The 20,835-nt window shown below is 39.9% G+C and overlaps 1 protein-coding gene across 2 annotated transcripts in view; it reads right to left on the bottom strand.

The window, feature by feature from the left end:
• SRGAP1 (SLIT-ROBO Rho GTPase activating protein 1) overlaps positions 1-20,835 on the bottom strand; it is a 274,642-nt gene that overhangs the window by 23,681 nt on the left and 230,126 nt on the right. For both annotated transcript variants that reach the window (XM_044227489.1, XM_044227490.1), the window contains exons 13-17: positions 19,303-19,363; positions 18,932-19,009; positions 16,984-17,118; positions 4,445-4,550; positions 435-659 (exon numbers count right to left, since the gene is read on the bottom strand). In XM_044227489.1, coding sequence (XP_044083424.1) covers positions 435-659; positions 4,445-4,550; positions 16,984-17,118; positions 18,932-19,009; positions 19,303-19,363 — 605 coding nt within the window. The remainder of the gene's footprint in view (positions 1-434; positions 660-4,444; positions 4,551-16,983; positions 17,119-18,931; positions 19,010-19,302; positions 19,364-20,835) is intronic.

Below are 20,835 nucleotides of genomic sequence, written 5' to 3'. Positions count from 1 at the left end.
TATTTGGTTGACAGGGCTCCTTTAAAATGATACCTTTAAAATACTCTATATAGAGCGAAAACTATTTCACAATGAAACTGAAATCTGTCAGTTCCATCAGTTATCTTTGCCTGATATAATAATAAAATGAATTCAGTTCTATGTAATATGTTTCAAAACTGTGACTCTATCCAAGTTGCAGTAGGGTGGATATATCTAAAAAGATGCCATCTTCGGGGAAAAGGGAGAAATGAATGGGAGTTTTGATACTAAGAGGCCAGTGCTGTCATGGGTCTAAGTCTAACTTATCTCAAATGTTCCTGCTTCTTCTTTTTCTAGAAATTGGAGACTTTGGCAACCTTGGCAACCTATGGTCACTTCTTATTCTTATTAAACTGATATGTATACTTCCATAATTTTTCCAGGGGGAGAACGACTAAAATTCCCGGACTTACCAGTAGTCGTCTCCAGCCATACACTTCTCATAAACAGGGCCATCCAGCTCTTTAGCATCTGGGAAAATAGTTTCATGGTGGATGATGATGGTTTTGACAATTTCATTCACATGAGCCTGACAAGACACTTGATCCTGTATTTCTGGGACAGGCATTAATGTGGGGCCAAAACAAATGGCCAGATTATACGGGTCCATCATGTTCTCATCGCTGTACTGTGAAAGGCTATGAGAGACAGACAAGAGTTATAAAAGCACCAGAGAGAAAGAAGAAAATTGGTGTTTAATAAGATACTTTATATTCTCAAAATAGGTATCCAAAGCATTTTATTTGGTTTTTATTATTAGAATAAGATAAGGTTCCATCTACTTTAAGTTGCCTTGGCATATTCCAAAGAAAGTAAAACAACTTATAACCTTTCAACTAGGAAGAAACTGAAAGGGGAATATAAATCCTCCTTAACTAAGTGGCATTTTTCAGAGCCATAAGAGCATTTAAGATAATTTCTTTTTGAATGGAGACCAGGATCAAGTGAGTGAGTTTCACTTGTAAACACCGCGGTGTAAATGTTATAAATGTTACTCAAGTAAATCCAGGAAGGGCAGTAGTGAGCTCCATAAAGCTTTATGGATATCTTTAAAATGCCCTCCCACTCATCAAACACATCTCAGATTTCAGTTTTTCCCTGTAAATCTTGAGGAAAGCCTGGAGGAAAACAAAGCACCTTTTCTTTGTAGCCACTGAAAGAAAGCAAACAACTGGGTAAGACGACCAAAACTATCTACCAATCAATGTCACCGAAGACGTTATAAGTGCAAGAGAAGGGGAAAAGAATTCCCAATTCTCTCATTCCTTTTAAAGTTGGCTAACTACAAACTTTGGGGCAATTTCTGGTTCTCTAGGACTAATTTCTAAATTCAATCCAATGGATATTTGTGAGATATTGTCCAGAGGCAACTCAAAATAAGCCAGCAGTTGATTGTTCTGCCTCTAACACATGCAGAGGGTACTGTTCTAGGGAGAAGCTAGAGACATTATCTTTCCATGAGAAAAATGTCAATCTTGAAAGGAAATGTAAAATCCAGGTGAACAGATGACAAATGGAAGAAGAAAAAAAGAGACTTGGCCACATTTGTGAGATGGTGACAGACACAAAGAAACGGAAATGCCACATGACCTGATACTTTACCCTTTTTCGGAAATAAGATAGCCTAGAAAGCAGAAAATACAAAAGCATAATTTCCTCAGCTAACATATGTCTCTCCCGCCTGCCATTTCTCAAGCATACAGTCTTTTATAAAAAGTTCACAATAAAGGCAACGATCATGTTACAGATTGTCTGGAAAATGGATGCACGGAGAAGTGAGAGGCAGAGTAAGAATGGTCTAATTCTCACAAGACACACACGTAAGCTCGGTGGGGAGAGTCACAGCGAATCTTTCTGGGTCTTTAACTTAGTGCTGACTTGAAGAACAAAATCTTGTTATGAAAGTGTTATACCCATGTTTCGATTTTACAATTAAGGGAGAATGATTTCCTTTTCTTTTCATAATTCCTGTCCAAGCAACCGCCCTACAGGCTGGGGCTTGTTTCTGCATGAAGGCAGGTACAGTGAGCCAGGGGGCATCTTTGGGCAGAAATGCTGGAAGCAAGGCCAGCTAGATGACTCACGTACATTTGCTATTCTGCTGAGTTAGATTCAGGTTTTACGAACTTTCTTGATTCACTGCTTTGCCTGTCTCTCGTGGTTTACTGGTTCACAGTGGGTTTTGCTCAGGTGTGCCAGGAAAATTTACGTAGAGGGCTGGCAGGAAGGAAGGCCCTCCAGACAGGAAGGGGAGGCACTTGAAATCAAAGGTGAAGATGGCAAGCCTCCGGACTGTCTTTTTTAATTTATTTATTTTTTTTAATTTGAGGCATTAATATTGATGAGGAAATAAGAGTAAAAGAAAAAAAAAAAAAATAGAACCGGGGCACCTGGGTGGCTCAGTGGGTTAAAGTCTCTGCCTTCGGCTCAGGTCATGATCTCAGGATCCTGGGATCAAGCCCTGCATCAGGCTATCTCCTCAGTGGGGAGCCAGCTTCCCCCCACCCCACTCTCTTTGCCTGCATCTCTGCCTACTTGTGATCGCTCTGTCAAATAAATTAAAACAACAACAACAACAAAAACCCGAAACAAAAAACCAACCCAGGCCACTTCAATTGCTTTAATAACTCCATCTTTAGCTAGGCAGGTCAAATGCCAAACCAAGAGATTCAGATTCCTGTCCACTTTGCCCTGTTCCCAGCCCCATTATGGCAAGAGGGGTGTATATTTGAGTTGAGTGCCTTGACTGCGATCTGCCATCCACTCTCCAGCTCAGGTCATGAAGCCCATTGTCCCAACAGCTCTGGTTCATGAGGCTGTCTTGAATTTTTGTCTTATGCCTCTTCCAGAATTCGGAAATGATGGCAGCTCGGTCAGTTGTGATACCTCTCACATCGCTTTTTGGTTCGAGCAGCCAAGAATGCCTCCATTGTTTGAAATCCATGTCTGCAGATGCAATAGACTTAAGAAACCCCCTCCTCTTTGCCAGAAAGGGGCAGGACTCCTCAGGTGACACCCCTGGGAGGAGCTGGCCCCAAAGCAGCTCCTCTGTGATGGCTGGGTACCTGGGCCCAGGCCACATGGCAGCCTGTTCAGAGGCTTGGAGCCCTCATGCTTGCCCACCAACGTCAGCAAGCCTTCAGATTTTTAAAACCACCGTAGGTAACAAGGCTTATTTAAAGGTAAGATTTAGGGGTGCCTGGGTGGCTCAGTCATTGTCTGGCAGCAGCTCAGGTCATGATCCCAGGGTTCTGGAATTAAGCCCCTCATCGGGCTCCCTGCTCAGCAGGAAGCCTGCTTCTCCCTTTCCTACTCTTCCTGCTTGTGCTCCCACTCCCACCCTCTGCCAAATAAATAAATAAACAAAATCTAAAAAAAAAAAAAAGTACAATTTATATTTATGGCCATTTATTTAGCCTAAATATCGTTTATATCCATGTCTCTAGATCTTGCTAATTTCTAGTGGTGATTTCTGTACAAATGGGTTTCCGCTGTCATCTGTGCTTATGTCCATTCCCCGCAAGCATTTCCCTACCAGAAGCTACCTGGTTTCTGGGGCCAGCTGAGTGGGTATGATTTCAGGAGTAGTCAGCAGGACTTAAGTCCTTTAGTCTCCATGGCATGTGAGAACTCTAAACCTCCAAAGAAATAGAGAAGATAAAAAAAAAAAATCCCAATTTTGGGAAGGATGAACCCATGCCAGAAGGAGGAGGCATTGCCCTGAGCTTACTCCTCCCAGATTCTTTTATTTCCAATTACTTAACTAGATCCTTGAATAGGAAGGGGGCTCTCAGATAGCGCTTGGGGAAGATGTTCTTATAGTAGGGCCCATTTTATTACCCAAGAAGTAAGACAAATGAAAATTAAGGTGCTTAAATTAAAATAGTAAGGTTCCTTTGAAAATAATGCTATGATTTTTTAAGGTTTCTGTTACATTGCTGCAGAGACTTTTATAAATATTTTCTTCTTGACAAGGTCTCATTATATTGAGTTTACAGAAGTTCTTTTTTGGATCTCTGTGTAATTTGCATCTATAGTTCCCCTCCTTCCTTGACTACATCATAAAAAATCCCAGCAATTTTCTGCAGTGAGTGGGTGGTTTACATCATTTTGACAAAAACATTCATGACATTAGCTTTGGATGGAAGTTGGAAAAACACATATTTCACTGACAAGTGTTCTTTTTGGTAATATTTGTATATTTTTGCATGTACGGCCACAGTTTCTGCGTCTTTCAGCTATTATACAATGACCTTGATCTGCTTAAGAAAAACATACCTTCAGTCTATAGTCAATCATCTTCTCTTTGACTCTGCTGATAAGTGGGACCCAGTGTGCACGTTACAGAATCCAAGAACAAAGAATTCAGATCAGTGCAAATGGAAGTGGAAGATGCATTCTGGCGGAGTATTAGGGTACTTACTGGTTGAGGAAGGCAAAGAGGTACCTCATCACTATAAGGACGGACCTAGGCAAGGTCAGGAGGAGTTTGCGGATGTGAAGCGCCCTCTCACAGAGATTATCTATTCCTATGGACAGAAGAGAACATGGTCAGGATCCTTTCACTTGCCACATTTAAAGCAGAACACTGAGTGTTGGTTAGGTGTCCGACGTTTGATCTCACCTCAGGTCTTGATCTCAAGGTCATGAGTTCTGGCCCCGCATTCTTACAAAATACTGAGTACCAAATTTCATATCTGACCATAAGTAAGCTCTTGCCCCTGGGTGAGATACGATTGTACCCCAAACAAGGAGTCAGTGATCAGCTTGGGGGTAATACCATTTCTGAGAGTATCTTCTCTGACCTATCTCTGTTTTTCTGTTGGCCATGGTCTTGAGCAACTTCTAGTCTTCTAGGTTTAAAAACCGTCTTTCACTTGCTGCTATTTCTGGGTTGTACATCTGATACGGTTTCAATTCCTTTCAAAAGCTGCAATGGTGGGGCGCCTGGATGGCTCAGTGGGTTAGGTCTCTGCCTTCAGCTCAGGTTGTGATCTCAGGGTCCTGGGATTGAGTACCGCATCAGGCTCTCTGCTCAGCACGGAGCCTGCTTCCGCCCCCCCCCCCGCCTGCCTCTCTGCCTACTTATGATCTCTGTCTGTCAAATAAATCAATAAAATCTTAAAAAAAAAAGCTGCAATGGCAACTAAAGTAGTTTTGGGGGATACCTCCCCTATGATTCATTAATTCATCCTGTATTTATTTGTATATTACTATGATTCCAGCAATGTACCAGGCTTTGACTCTCTCCTTCCTCAAAACTTATCATAGTATTTTACTGATATGAATTTTTACTTTGTATTATATAATTTCATCAATTTTTCTAAGCATCTATTTTAGGACAGCCTAATAGTTTTCAAGTACCAAGTTAGGCAATAGTAATGCATTAGTGATTTGAATCCTGCTCTCAGAGAACTTATACCCTCATGTTCACAGTTATTTACTTTCTTATCCCTGTGAGAGAGTGAGCTCACTGAAGACGGGTACCTGGGACTTTCTAGTATTGTTTTTTCCCTTTTTCCTAGCAATACAAATTGTCCAAAGGTTCTTAACACAAAAATGCCTGTGAACAGGCCCAAAAAAGTTAGTTCCAATAATGAATTATTTGCATAATGATCTACATTTTACAATGCATTCTCACATTCGCTATCCAGTTTAACACAGATAATAATTCCATGGAGTAGGCAGGCCATGGAATGTCATCCCTATTCCTATGGATTAGGAAAAAGAGAACTTGGTAAGTGGCTGAAGGGGTGGAGTTGGGACTAAAACCTATTTTCTGTTCAAGTCAGGTTGTCTTTCTTGGATTTCAAAGTACAAAAATCTTTTATTTTTAAGCAATCTCTACACTCAGTGTAAGGCTTGAACTCACAACCCCAAGCTCAAAAGCTTCATGCTTCACTGACTGAGCCAGCCAGGTGCCCCCTTTATAAAGTACAACTTTGAAGACATTCAATAAAGATACATTTGAGAAAAAGATTTCTTTTTTAACTTTTTTTTTTTTTTTCTAATTAAGTAGGCTCCATGCCCAAGGTGGGGCTTGAACTCATGACCCCAAGATCAAGTGATGCATTCCCTACCAACTGAGCCAGCCAGGTGCCCCTGGGAAAAATATTTCAAAGACTATTTCAGAAACATTTTTGAAGTTTACTCTAATTTTGTATTACTACATTTGCTCTTAATCGTTCTTGAGATATTCATATATCCTACTTGAAAATCTCAGGCCACTTTTTTTTTTTTTTAATTTTTAGGACTTCATTTCTAACATAATAGTCAATTGATTTTCCTTCTCTTTCTCAGGTTTTCTGACCTCCTCCCACACATAAACACAGTTGGCCCTCATGGATCTCTACTTGTTCTCTTCAATGGTAAACTCATTTGGTCTTGATGTTAGGACCATCCTTTCTAGGAAGGTAGTATTTTTGTTTCATTTTTCAATTTTGTATGGGACGTAAGTTCTGTTGTTTCTACCCCTGGATATCTCAGTATTAATTTCCCAATTAAAGTCTTTATTATTTCTAGCTTGGACCATGGTAATACTTTGCTAATTCAGTTTTCTATTCCAATTCCTCTTACACCTCTTACAAACTTGAAATGACTTATGGCCCATTCTTAAAAGTAAATATTGAGATTTACTAGCATTTGTTCTCTGGTCCTTAAAAAACTGTATGCATAAATAACTTTCCATTCATGCCCCAAACAAAACAGTTACAAAGTTTAATATGTTTATGCAAATTATAAATGGTAATGATGAAGGGTCCCATGAGTGGTCTCTGGACTGGCAATACCTTCTATTCTTTTTTAGCCACATATAGATCCATCGAAGGGCTATGATTAAAAACAAAACAACAACAAAACTTCTGCCATTGTTTAAATTTTGTTTAACATTTGTTCATTTGAACATGTAACATTGTTCAAAACTTCTGGATTGTTTCAGAAGTTAAGTCTACTGATTCTCCAGGCTGATCCTCAGTATAAGGTTAAGGTCAAATATCAGGGAGAGAGTTTTAGAAACTTCAGGCTAGTTTTGAGGTCTTAGAGAAAAAAAGAAAAGGAAAGAATGTGACAGGAACTACTCTTAATGTACTGTTGATCTTTAATCTTTGTCAAATCCCAGAGGGGGCAAGTAATTTTCAGGCTAGAAGAGGACACAGGCATTACTCCCAAGAGGCTTAATTTTAATTCAAGATCCTCCTGTTTCTATCTCTCAGTTCTAAAAGTGAGTTCCCCTACCCCTTAAAGGTAGTTTCAAACTTTTATTTAGAAAGAACTGGGGGTGGACGCCTGGGTGGCTCAGTGAGTTAAGCCTCTGCCTTCAGCTCAGGTCATAATCTCAGGGTCCTGGGATCGAGCCCCGCATCGGGGTCTCTGCTCAATGGGGAGCCTGCTTCCTCCTCTCTCTCTCTGCCTGCCTCTCTGCCTACTTGTGATCACTCTCTCAGTGTCAAATAAATAAATAAAAATCTTTAAAAAAAATAAAAAGGACTGGGGGAACAGGTACAGATAGAACTGGGGGGTAATTGATTTGTTTGTTTATTTAGAATATTTTCTTTTAACTCCCTGATTTTTAAAAAGTTTTTACTTAAATTCCAGCTAGTTAACATACAGTGTAGTATTAGTTTCAGGCATACAATACAGCAACTCAACATTCCACAGAACAGGGATCCATACGCCAATGTCACAGCAGCATTATTTGTGACGGCCAAGGGGCAGACATCAGCCAACTGTTCACTGACGGATGTGTGGATGAACCAAGGTGGTATAAAGACCCAAGGAACCGTTATTCAGCCTTAAAAGAGAAGTGAAATTCTCCTACAACCTGGATGAATCTTGAAAACCTAAGTGAAATAAGCCAGACAGAAGAAGACAAATACTGTAGGATTCGACTTAACACGAGGTATCCAGAGTAGTCAAGTTCACAGAGACAGAAAGTAGCACGGGGCAGGGGCTGTCAGGGGCTCGGTGGAGTTACTGCTTTCTGAGTACAGAGCTTTGGTTTGGGAGAGTGAAGAAGTTCTGGAGATGGACGGTGGTGATGGTTGCACACTGGGAATGTATTTAATGCCGCTGAATCATACACTTAACAGTGGGTAAGTCAGTAAGTTTTAGGTTCTGTATATTTCACCAAAATTTGAGAAAAGAAAAATTGGGGGAGGGTACCATGAGATGCAAATGAAAGGTTTTAGTAGAGAAAGGCAACAGGAATGTAAAACAGTGACAGCAAAAAGACCAGATGAAATTGTGGGAAGCGGACCTGGATTCTCTGCAACTACAGTAAACCTCAATCAAAGCACAACAGAACTCGCATTCCTGAAGTCATAGCAAATCTATCTGTCCCAGAGGCCTCGGAGCATGACGGCTCGGAGCGGAACTCAGATATTACCTGGCTGGTCGCTCAACAGGCCTGCGGCGTACATCCTACAGGAGCCTTGCTCTGGTACAAATGACTCCTTTACTCTCCTGAGTCAGTTAGTGGGTCAAAATTTATGGTTGCTTCGGACACTGATTAATGTGCATTCCCAGCTGCTCTCAGTGTGGCAATTCATAGTCTCCCACAATTCTATGCTGCTTGAAAAGATGGATCTTTTCTTCTCCTCAGAAAAGTTGTCAGTAAGGAAAACCAGTATTTAATTTGAATTTCTTTTAAGCTGGCCTTTGTTTCCATAATTCAGGATCTCATGTAATCAGGTAAAAGTGGCATTCATCCAGTCTTGGTCATGTGCTCAAAGCTCCCCATGCTTATTTCTGTTCTTTTCCTAGCACTGCAAAGTTCCCATGTCGGCATCCCAACACAGCATGGGGCTTTGACAGCTCCATGTAAATATGTGTGAAAAATTCACCCCAAAACACAAGTTGCTTCAGAAAATGGCAAAAACTCAAATGGCCATTACTCTGAAAATATCAGTTCTTCTGAGGCACTATTTGCAAAAGTATTTGTCAGAAAACAATAAGTCACAAGATGCAAATGTATCCGCAAGTATGACAACAGGGAAGGAAAAGAATGGCCACATTTAGAAGAGGTTTATAACTGAGCAGGCACACAAATATTTCTGAGTTCCAGAGATCAACGGGCAGTATTAAAGGTGAGTTTCCCAGTTCCAGGCCATTTTTAGGTTCATTGATAGGTTCTATCGATTTCAATGTATTAATTAACTGTGTGCATGTGATAGTGTATGTGTGTGAATGAAAGAGAAAGAGAAAAACAGAGAGATGTTCTAGTACATTTAGATGAATTTTAGCTGAGCCTTGATGGGAGAGTTACCAGCTGTTCTCCTAAGTAAGAAATGAAATGCTTGCAAATCTTTCTAATAATCATTAATAGATTGAGTTAGGTGAATTAAACCATTATGTTCTTTCCTAGCTAAATAGCAACACTGTAGAAATAAATACATAGTGTTTCTCCTCCTGGTGAATTACTGAGGTTAGTAAAGAAACACTCTTAGCTTAGGAAGCTTTACTTATTCAGTTCAGATACTAAGCCTGTTCCATATTTTAAGGGTAAAAGTAATCCCTAGTATAAGGCATCAAAAAGAAATCTAGAATTCAGACAGAAACCATCATGTATGCAACAAAGCTTAAAGAATTTTTAGCAACGAAAACATACACGGGAGAACCAAAAAGAGAATTTGAAAGCTTTTTTCTTTTCTCATGAAACAGTTAGAAATGGGCAAATAGATTTATATACTAAAAGGCTCATTGTAATATTTTGTTTAACTGTAAAATCACTGGAAACAACCTAAGTTTCTAAAACTAGAAGACCATTAAGTGAAATAAAAGCCATTTAAATCTGTATTTTGAAAAATATTGATATGGGAAAATGTTAACAACATTACTAAATTTTAAAAAATGGCTTACAGGGGTGCCTGGGAGGCTCAGCAGGTGAAATGTCTGACTCTTGATCTCAGCTCAGGTCTTGATCTCGAGACTGTAAATTCAAACCCCATGCTGGGCTCCACACTGGACATGGAGCCTATTTTTTTTTCAAAGATTTTATTTATTTATTTGACAGAGAGAGAAATCACAAGTAGGCAGAGAGGCAAGCAGAGAGAGACAGAGAGAGAGAGAGGAGGAAGCAGGCTCCTCGCTGAGCAGAGAGCCTGATGTGGGGCTCGATCCCAGGACCCCAGGATCATGACCTGAACTGAAGGCAGAGGCTTAACCCACTAAGCCACCCAGGCACCCCTGGAGCCTATTTTTTTTAATAAAGGCTTATAAAGAACCAATAGGAAATGATACAATTTCTAATGAGATTTACTGAGATATAATTCATATATAATTCACACATATAAAGTATACAGTTTTATGGCTTTAAAGTATATTCACAGTTGATCAATCACTACCTCAATCAGCTTTAGAACATTTTTATTACCTCAAAAAGAAATCTCACATCCATTAGCAGTCACTTGGTATGATACCCCTCTTATTAAAAGCACGTGGTTGTCGTATATCCATTCAATGGACAATTATTTGGCAATAAAATAAAGCTCTGATACATGCTACAATATGGGTGGACCTTGAAAACATGCTAAGGAAATGAAACCAGTTGTCAAAGACCACATTTTGTATAATTCCTTTTATATATGAAATGGCGAGAATAGATAAGTTTATAGAAAGTATATTAGTGGTTGCCTAGTGGGATGGGATGAGTAAATAGTGTATGTTTTTGCTAATTGGGGTTTGGTTTTTTTTTTGGAGTCATAAATATGTTCTAATATTGATTGCGGTGATGACTTTTAGTCCTGTGAATATATTAAAAGCCACTGAGTTGTATACCTTAATGAATGAATTATATGACACAAGAATTGTTATCTCAATAAACTGCTTTATTTTTTAGATTTATTTACTTATTTCAGAGAGAGAAAGCTAGAATGAGTTGCCGGGAGGAGTAGAGGGAAAGAATCTTCAAGCAGACTCCCTACTGAGAGTGGCGCCAACCAGGGATCAGTGTCATGACCCATGAGATCATGACTTGAGGCAAAACCAAGAGTCAGATGCTTAATCAACTGAGCCACGCAGGTACCCCACAATAAGCTGTTTTAAAAAGTTTGGGGCTCCTGGGTGGCTCAATCATTGAGTATCTGCCTTCAGCTCAGATCATGATCCCGGGGTCCTGGAATCGAGCCCTGCATTGGGCTCCCTGCTCGGCAGTAAGCCTGTTCTCCCTCTCCCCCTGCTTGTGTTCCTTCTCTCGCTGCATCTCTCTCTTGTCAAAATAAAAAAAATAAATAAAGAAAATCTTAAAAAAACAAATAAATAAAAAGTACATAGGGATGGGGGCACCTGGGTGGCTCAGTGGTTAAGCATCTGACTCCTGATTTTGGCTCAGGTCATGATCTCAGGGTTGAGAGATTGAGCCTCCCAATGGGTTCTGTGCTGGGCATGGAGCCTGCTTAAGATTCTCTCTCTCCTCCCTTTGTCCTTCCTCTCTACTCTCTCCCTCTAAAAAAAAGTACAAAGGTATAAAAAACTTAAAAGTACATAAGTATATGTATAGAAAAAACCTGGGAACATACTAAAAAGGCTTATATTATTTTGTATAAGGAATTATAGATGGTTTGTTTTTCTATTTTATTTTCTAATTTTTCTACAGTGATCACACATTAATTGCATAATGAACAATTATTTTAAAAATGTACTGATGGGCTATTTATGATTTTAAGACATTATTGTTATTTTTAAGGTATGCTAATGGTATTATGGCTATGTTGTACAAAAAAAGAAAAGAATTCTCTTCTCCCAGAGATTCATACATACAGAGAAAGTGATGTGTCAGGGAGACGATGAAGGGATACAGGTGGGATAATTTTGTCTAAGAAATGAAAATTGTTAAAGTTAGGTGATTGTTTATACTGGGATTTATTATAATTTTCTGTATCTTTTTATAGAAGTTTGAAAATATATATAATAAAAGAGTCAAAAAGAAGGTTGATGATGAGCAGAATGGACAGTATAGTTCCACTTTGGTCCATGGGGAGTCTGCTTCGCTCTCTGACCTTCTCCTCGCTCATGCTCTCTCTCACTGTCTCTCTCTCTCAAATAAATAAATAAAATCTTAAAAAAAAAAAAAAAAAAGAAAAAGTTGTGTGTTCACATGAATACAAAAGGAGCAGAAGGAAATGCAACAAAATGGTGGTGTACACACACCATTGTCTTTGAGCAGGGGCATTACGTGGGACAGCCTTTTGTTCTATGTGCTTCCGTGTATTTTTCAAGTATCCTACAATACTATATGTTGATACCATGATGAATAAAATAAAAGACCCTCCTAAAAAAGCTTCCTGGGGCTCAAGCAGTCATCTAGATAGTAACACATAAGGTAACGTGAAGGGCAAATGTGCCATCTGGGCTCATGGCCCTGCGGCAGCCAGGAAACACCACACATCACTTGACTAGCTGATCTAGGGCAAGTCCTTTGGACTTTGGCCCTAGGGAATCTCGAAGCCATGGTATATGTACATTCTGGAAGCTGACCAGAATGTGTGGGCCTAACCTTGAGCATGTACAAAACCATTACAAAATAGATGTTTTTTAAAAACCTACTTGGGTGAGAAACTAAGACACTACCAAGTTTGTCATTTCAAATTTAGATTGCCCTGGAGTCCACTGGGTCTTTATCCATATTTGCAAGTTTCCAAAGAATGTAATATTTTGAAACATAAAAATGGTACAATAACAACTCATCACTCAAAAAAAAAAAAAAAATCTTTCCCCCAGAACTCCAAAAATAAGTAAAAAGTAGTAGGTAACCAGAAACCTATGTAAACTTCTTTTATTTTTTTAAGATTTATTTATTAATTTTAGAGAAAGGGAGAAGCAGATTTCTTGCAGAGCCCATAGTGGGGCTTACAACCCGAGATCGTGATCTGAGCTGAAATCAAAAGTTGGACACGCTTAACCTTAACTCACTGAACCACCCAGGAGCCCCAGAGACGTATCCAAACTCTTAAAAAAGATGAAAGGGAAGATTTTTCTATACAAAGTAAATATCACATGAAATTATCTTAATAGGCAAAATCAATCCAATTATGGCAATGCTAAGAGAAGATGACACAGATTAAAAACAATCAACGTGCATGGGACCTCTCTCCACTAGAATTTCTAAATCTTTGTGCTCCTATTACATACTAACTTAGACTGCATTTATTTGTAAATATCTTCACTATCTTACTATTTTTAAACCTTCTGAAAGGCAAAAATAAAGTGTTTCAATCCCTAGAAAGTTTTACATATGGCAGGCAATTAATCAATTGTTCAAATGATCAAACAGTGTAATATCAATGAGAGGATATAATGATGAATGACGTACTATACCATATTCAAAGAATTTAATGAAAATCCAGAAAAAATATGGTGTATCAGGGTCATAATGCCATGAGAAAATGCTTGCCTAGAGATAAATCAATAATAGCTAGAAATCCCCTCCTTTTTGAGAGATTAGATGTTGGAAGTAAAGGGGTCATTATATACAGTGCCATTCATTAGGTGTTTATTTATTTGACAGAGAGAGATCACAAGTAGGCAGAGAGGCAAGCAGAAAGAGAGAGGAGGAAGCAGGCTCCCTGCTGAGCAGAGAACCCGATGTGGGACTCGATCCCAGGACCCCGAGATCATGACCTGAGCCGAAGGCAGCGGCTTAACCCATGAGCCACCCAGGCGCCCTCATTATGTGTTCTTGAAAAACATCCTATTCTGCAAAATGCACTAAAAATAACAGGACTTATGGGGGAAAATTAGGGCTGGGACAGACAGCTCAACATCTGTTTAACTTTATAACAACAGCATCAACAAAAACACTGACAATACTATTTAAATTACTAGCATGGTTCAATCACTCCTGACTAGTGTCCTTAGCAGCCTTAAACCCAGGGACTCCTGCTTCGTTGAGATGTAGGTCATGGAGGGCATTCATTGCCGAGAGAGACTATTTTTGTAAAAATTAACCTGAGGATTATTAATCCACTGTTTTAATATAGTGGGGATGTCTTTGCGACTTCTTCATTTGCACTGGTAGCAGTTCACTGCATGAAAAGAAAGATATTGCTGTAGATTTTCCATTGTTTTCCCTACGGTCTTCACATTTCAGTAAGCCTGACTCTTCCTTCCACTGTGAGACAGCTTGATATTGATTGTTAAGAAACATTTCATGTGCTGGGAAAAATCATGCTGGAAGCACCACAACTTCTACTAGCACCATTTCTAAATGCACATGAGATAATTAGGTCAAAGAACAGACTGGTAAGTGACTAACACAGGTGCTGGCATATATGATCTCAGATTATAGTGGGAGTAGTTGTAACCATTGTAATGATGATAGCTAGCAACATTGACTGGGATTTACTGTGTGCCAGGCACGAAGCTAAATATTTTATATGAATTATTTCTTTTGTTCTTCACACAGACTTTATGAAATAGATAAAGCAACAGATATTCAGTAAGACTAAGTATTAATCTCTGCCCAAAGTGACAAAGCTGTTAAGTGGAGAAGCAAGAATTTGAATCTTCATCTTTCTGACTCTACGGTTCAGATTTTTATAACCACAATGGAGCAGTATTTCTCATCCAGTGAAAGCCTGAAGTGACTCTACAATACTTACAGACAAGGTAGTCCGATGCGCTTTATCCCACTGGTGGTATATGTGAACATAAATGTTGATATATGTATCTAGAAAACCACGAAGCATTGTAGAGTGCTTATTATTTTTCCAGATTTAAGCTTTCTGGCTAGGATGTAAGGAAAAATCTCTGGACAAGACCAAAGGAGAATTCCAGAAGCATGACACCTCCTTTTCAGTTCTTTCCAGCTGGGTCACAGGCCTGCTGTGATGACTCAGGCTATGTAAGAGCCTTGGAATGGACACACAGGCACACTTCTGAATCCCACACAAGACATCAGGCTGTACAGGGTGGGGGTGGAGGGAATTATGACTGGGGAACTCATACCCAGCGAGAGCCAGGATTTTAGGCATGAATGCCAACAAAAGAATTCTGGTAAAATTTTGGTGACCTTTAACAACTGTGGATTCTGTACTTACTAATGGACCTGGAATTAACTATGGCAAGTAGTAGGGCTACAAAACTGAGTAATCTATTAACATCTCACAGGCCTGTGGAGTTACCTGTGGGCATTTCATTGAACATACTCTTTGCCATGCACTCTTCTTGGCACTTTACAGGTATTAACTCATTTAATTCTCACAGCCCTGTGATATATATAATAGTCTGTTGCCCCCCCCCTTTTAAAGATTTTATTTATTTATTTGACAGAGAGAGATCACAAGTAGGCAGAGAGGCAGGCAGAGAGAGAGCGGGGGAAGCAGGCTCCCCGCAGAAAGGCTGATAAGAGGCTCAATCCCAGGACCCTGAGATCATGACCTGAGCCGAAGGCAGAGTTCTCCCTTTTTTTATAGCTGATGAAACTCACATGCAGAGAGGTTAAGAAATTTGCCTAAGGTCACATAGCTGGTGAGCAATTTGGACTTAGGTTATTTAAGTTCAAAGCCTGCCTTCTTAACCTCTTCCCTGAATTCTCTCTTCAGCACATGGAGAAGAAGGGGTTAAAAATTGTAATGTGGGGTGTTAAGAAAAAATTGTAGACCTTCATACACAGTGGAATGTTAGTGGAGGAGTGACTAATTTTGCTAGGGGTGGCAGGGGTGGGGAGGGCCTGCTGGGAGGAGTGCCAGGTCAGCAAAGCCTTCAAAGCAGATGTCAAATAGCTCTCCAGGACAGCAGACCAAACAGCGTGGGCAAAGGCATGGGGTGGGCGATGGCCTGGCACACTTGCTGCTTGCTACTGTTGATACATAAAGTAAAAAGGAGACGGGTGGCAGGAGATGAGTGTGCACAGAAGCAGGGAGAGATCCGACAGAGGAAGAATTTGGTTCTGTGAATTGGTCATCCCCAGGAGTCTGTGTTCAGGTGGGACATACTGCAGTAGGTTTTACAAGGGGGGGGTGATGGGAGTCATACGACCAGATCTGTGCTGTTGGATCTGGCCGCAGTGTGAAGGATGAAATGACGTGGAGGATGGGGGTGCTGGGAAGAGAGGGCAGAACCTAGAAGGAGGGACTGACTCCACCTAGGAGACTGTTACTAGCAAGCCCAGTGAGAAGCTGGTGATGGCAATGGGGAGGAGGCATGAGCTGGGAGAGTTTTGAGGATTGGAGGGTGAATGATAGGGAAGCAGGGTGGGAAAGTTTTTAGGGGCAAGCTTGATCCATATTCTCGTTCTCCTCTCTGTGTGATCTGGGTCAGCTCCAGACCCTGCCTGGGAAGTGGGGCTTAAAAAGGCACTGCATTTTCAGGTGTATGGAACTCAATGTGGTTAATAACTAATTCCGGGTTTATGACTTTCACCTTCTTTCCTATAGTGTGAAAAGCCTCCCTGAATAAAACAGCGATGCTTTATTTGCTGATGATGATCGGTTTCATGATGTGTCCTACATAGTCCCATAGCAACTCTGCCTATTCGCGGGGGATGCCCAGTGACAGATAATTACCACCTGCTTTCCTGCATTGTACTAATGATCATGGATCTCATTTTACCTTAGCTCTGAAGGGACTGACAGTCAAAGATGGGAAAATTGCTACACTCCTAAGACTGGTGGAGAAAACCAAGGACCAAAAGCCAAACAGAAGTTACGTTCCAGCTTGCAACTTCCTGTTCCCCCTAAGCTGGTTGGCACCTGTCTTTCTGCTTTATTCCAGCCACTAAGTGGGAAACTCTTGGGCTCTAAGGAGCTGCTGACGTTCAGGAGCGAAGCCCACTCAGCAGCGGGTGAGGCCGCAGCTGGGAGGATGACTCATGTTGGATCCAGAAAGAAAACAAATGGTCTCGAAGATGTGGTGGTAATGGGGTAATAGTTAGGGGGAGGATATGTGGTGAGGGCTCCCTGCCTTTTCCAGGAAATTGGTTAGTGAGACAATTCTCGTGCGAAAAGACTTAAAAAAAAATCCACTTACTGATACAAGAAATCAGATCATTAAATCTTTCCTTAGGAAAGAGGGGGTTTTCCAGCCCACGGAAATAGAGCTTCAGAACGCCAGCCACTGAGTTAATATCATGGTTACTCTGGTCATCAGCTAAAGGGTTTTCACCTACAAAAAAAGAAAAAATTAGTTACATGCACAGTGCTTTTCTTTTTTTTTTTCTGAACGAAAATATGTTTCTATATTCACATGTTTCTATATATACATGTATCTTTTAATTACACTTTATGAAAGATTATATAGTACTAAAATTAAAAGTAATTGGTTTAGATATCCCAACCCATGATTAACCTAAAAATAGTTGGCTAAAATAAAGCTTTTAAAAATCTTAATGCTACCAAATAATCCCTTACGAGTTACCCAAATCTTAAAATAAAGTATTGTGGGACATCAAGTTAAAAATCTAATCTTAGCTTGACATGAATGCAAATAGGACATTCTCTGTTTTTTATCCTACTGGGAAGAAGATACCATATAGACACAATATCAGAAATAGTATAGGATGCACCTAATTGTCAATGCCTACAATTAAATTAATGTTTCCTGAAGTGGTCTGGGGGCATTCACGGCACATTGGAAAGCTGCATTCGGCAGTGGGAGATTTGGAAATCAGACAGAGGGATCTGAAAATGTACCCTTAATTGTACCAAGGGACTTTAATAAAAACTTAAAAAATATATCACAAATATGAAATTATGTTATTTTTTATGGCAAGCAGTTTTAAGATGTACATAATTGACATGGCTATTCCACACCCCTGAGAATTAAATTGAGATAAAATCCTTGAGAAATTCAACACATATGCAGCCGTAAATCAAACTCTATTTTTTATTCACAGGTCTGTTCTAAAGTTCAACAAAAATTGTATATTTTAACTTTTTTTTTTGCCTCTTGGGCAGGAAACTGACGCTTTATACATTTCAACTTATGCTGAATATGGTTCCTGTAAGAGACTTGGATCACTTTGCTGCTGAGAGGGGAGGCTGCTCTGCTCTACACATCCTATCAGTCAGAGAACTTGGAACAGGAAAAACAATCTGGATCCAAGTTTACCTCTTCCACCAAGCTTTGAAATATTCAAGGGCTCCCTGCCAAAGGAAAAGGGACAGAGAGAGAGAGAAGCTTGCCCTGTCTGCATGCCATGATACCCCTCATTCTGTGGCCAAGCAGAGGAAGGAAGGTACAGATGTATGCCAGAGTAGACATGATGGAAATCATTATAATTGAGGCACGTTAATAAATAAGAGCCATCCCTACAGATGATGATGATTCACTGATGATACCTAATCCTCACCCTGATCCTGGAATTCTGCAGGTAATGAAACCGAGGCCAAAGTAGGAGATGATTAACTTGGCCGAAATCAAACAATTAGTCACTGGAAGAGTGATTTGATTCTGGCTCTGCCTAACACTACAGTGTATGGTTTTGCTAATTATAAGGTGCGAAGTAACAGTTCAGTAGGATTTATTTGACAGCCAATGATCAACAAGAGTTCACTACCTGCTAAGGTCCCAGGGAAGGAGTCTGGGGATGATAATAAGAGGAAGGAGAGCATTCCCGACATGCAGTAGGGATGAGTCACCTCCAACACCTGCTAGGTAGGCTTGGGGCTATCCTGCTGCTCTTCCAGTACCTTCTCATGGATTCTCATGCCACCTTTCACACACATGCTGAGAATGATCAATGCCCGTCCTAAACCAAGATACCAAGCTCCTATGCTATTCTATACTTGATAACAAGGTCTTATGATTTTGGCTTCATTTCTCTGCTATGCTAAATAGATTCTTAAATCAACATCTAAAATGAAGTGAATGCAAAGAGAAAGATTTTGGGAATCTACAGAACGAGTATGCCACTTCACTTGAGAGCAGCTGACGGCTTTTTAACATGGCTTGTGTGTGGGTACAGACATACAATTACCTCTCTCAAATGAATTTTTAATATCATTGACCTCCACCTGGGAACCAGACACTCTGAAAATCCCCTGATGCTGAAGACCTAAAAAGAACAGAAGAGGAAGAGGATGAAAAATCCCATCACAACCGTTAGGTCCCTCTTTCCCCAATAATCAAATGTTAAATGAAAAGACACATCTACTATACTCCTAGTGATTATTACTTTTTAAGTAAGAATTTCAGGGGCACCTGGCTGGCTCAGTTGGTGGAACGTGTGACTCTTGATCTCAGGGTTGTGTGTTCAAGCCCCATGTTGGGTGGAGAGATTTCTTAAATAAATAAATCTTTAAAAAAACCCCAAAAAACAAAATAAGAATTCCATAGTTTATGGCTTACCATAGAGGTTGATGAACCGAATACAGCTTTCCACAATGAGAGGGATAATCTGTCCCGAGTCCTGGGTAAAGAGATGGAAACCAGTTAACCACAGAGAGGCATAAATCACACATTAAAGTAAAGTTCAGAGTTTAGCCCTAATTCAAGAGGGCTTTTTTACTCTTTTTGATGATCATTTCCAACTCCCCCCATCGAAAATCTTCCACTAAGGCCAAAAATAAAATCATATTTAACCACAGGTGTATCTCGTTCTGGAGCAAATCACATTCAATACATTTATTGCAATCCTGTTTCAGTGTCCTCTGTTGTGCCTTGAGATGTCAAAGCGAATTCATCTCTTTTACTTACACGGAGGCTCATGTATCAAAGTGAATACATGAATTGCTCCTCTTTTTAAGGGTTATTTATATAAGCAATTAATCTAATGGACCTAAAGAGAACTCTGTGTATTCTAACCACGGCATCTTAGGACTGACTGGCCGTACCGGTCACTAAACAGCCTTTCAGACATGCCGGGACCCTCTTGGTGACATCCCCAGAGTACACCGTTGGGATGACAACATGCTTCCAGATACACGACAGGAGGACTGTCTTCTAGACGATCATAATGTGTTACATATTTGTTTGGTTTGCATCAGAACTTACTCATCCTTATAGATTTTTCATCGTTATTTTTACATGTTTTAAGGATTATGAAAAAAATGGCCCAAATGCACGTCCCATTAGATCCCGTTTTCTGAGGAAGGGGCAGTTTTATGGCCACTTTCCCTGTATCTTGTAATAGAGTCAGTGCACTCTGCTGAACAAGTGTGAATTCTGGAAATGTTTTAAAACACATGTAGGATGATAGGTGAGATGAAGGAGCTGCCGGGGTCACAGTTAATTATGCACCAGTGCCATGCACTCCAAGTGGTTAAAGACAGGTACCGACTGTGGAGTTAATGCTCATATACCTTCAAAGACTCTGCTCTTTCAGGAATTAGAGCTTTCCAGGAAACGTGGAGGTTCAGAATGATTAGCAGACATCAGGTACTAACGCATGAGGAATTTTATTCTGAACCGCACAAAGAATTGGGATGTCTTAATATATGAAAACAATTCAGAATCTACTAACTTTCCCAAATAAGCAACAGGGGAAGGATTGGGGATAATGCAGCAGAGCCATTTAAACTCTTAACTATTCCTAGGATGGCTCATATAGTTCTTGAGGAAGAGTTTTAGTTTAGGTTTTAAGACCATCTAATCAGTGTGTGAACCAGTTAGTGCTTCAATCACTTCTGGAGACTGTATCAAGTTTCTCTAATTAGTTATTTTGTTTGTTTGTTTTAGGGACGTACACTTTATTAATTTCTTAGAGAAGGCCCTTAAGACTAAAAATTCTTTAGTGTGGACTAGTTGGCTCAAAAATAGCAACGTAATTCCACCAACACTTACTGTGAGGGGATATTTCTTTAAAATACAAGTGTGTTTTAGGGTAGGTAACCTTTATATGACCATTTCACTTAACACTGTAATCTAAAAGAGCAACAAATA

This window comes from Neovison vison, chromosome 12 (genome assembly GCF_020171115.1).
Source record: "Neovison vison isolate M4711 chromosome 12, ASM_NN_V1, whole genome shotgun sequence".
Taxonomy (NCBI): domain Eukaryota; kingdom Metazoa; phylum Chordata; class Mammalia; order Carnivora; family Mustelidae; genus Neogale; species Neogale vison.
Note: the sequence above shows the minus strand (reverse complement) of the source record. Positions and strands in the feature narration are given on the sequence as shown.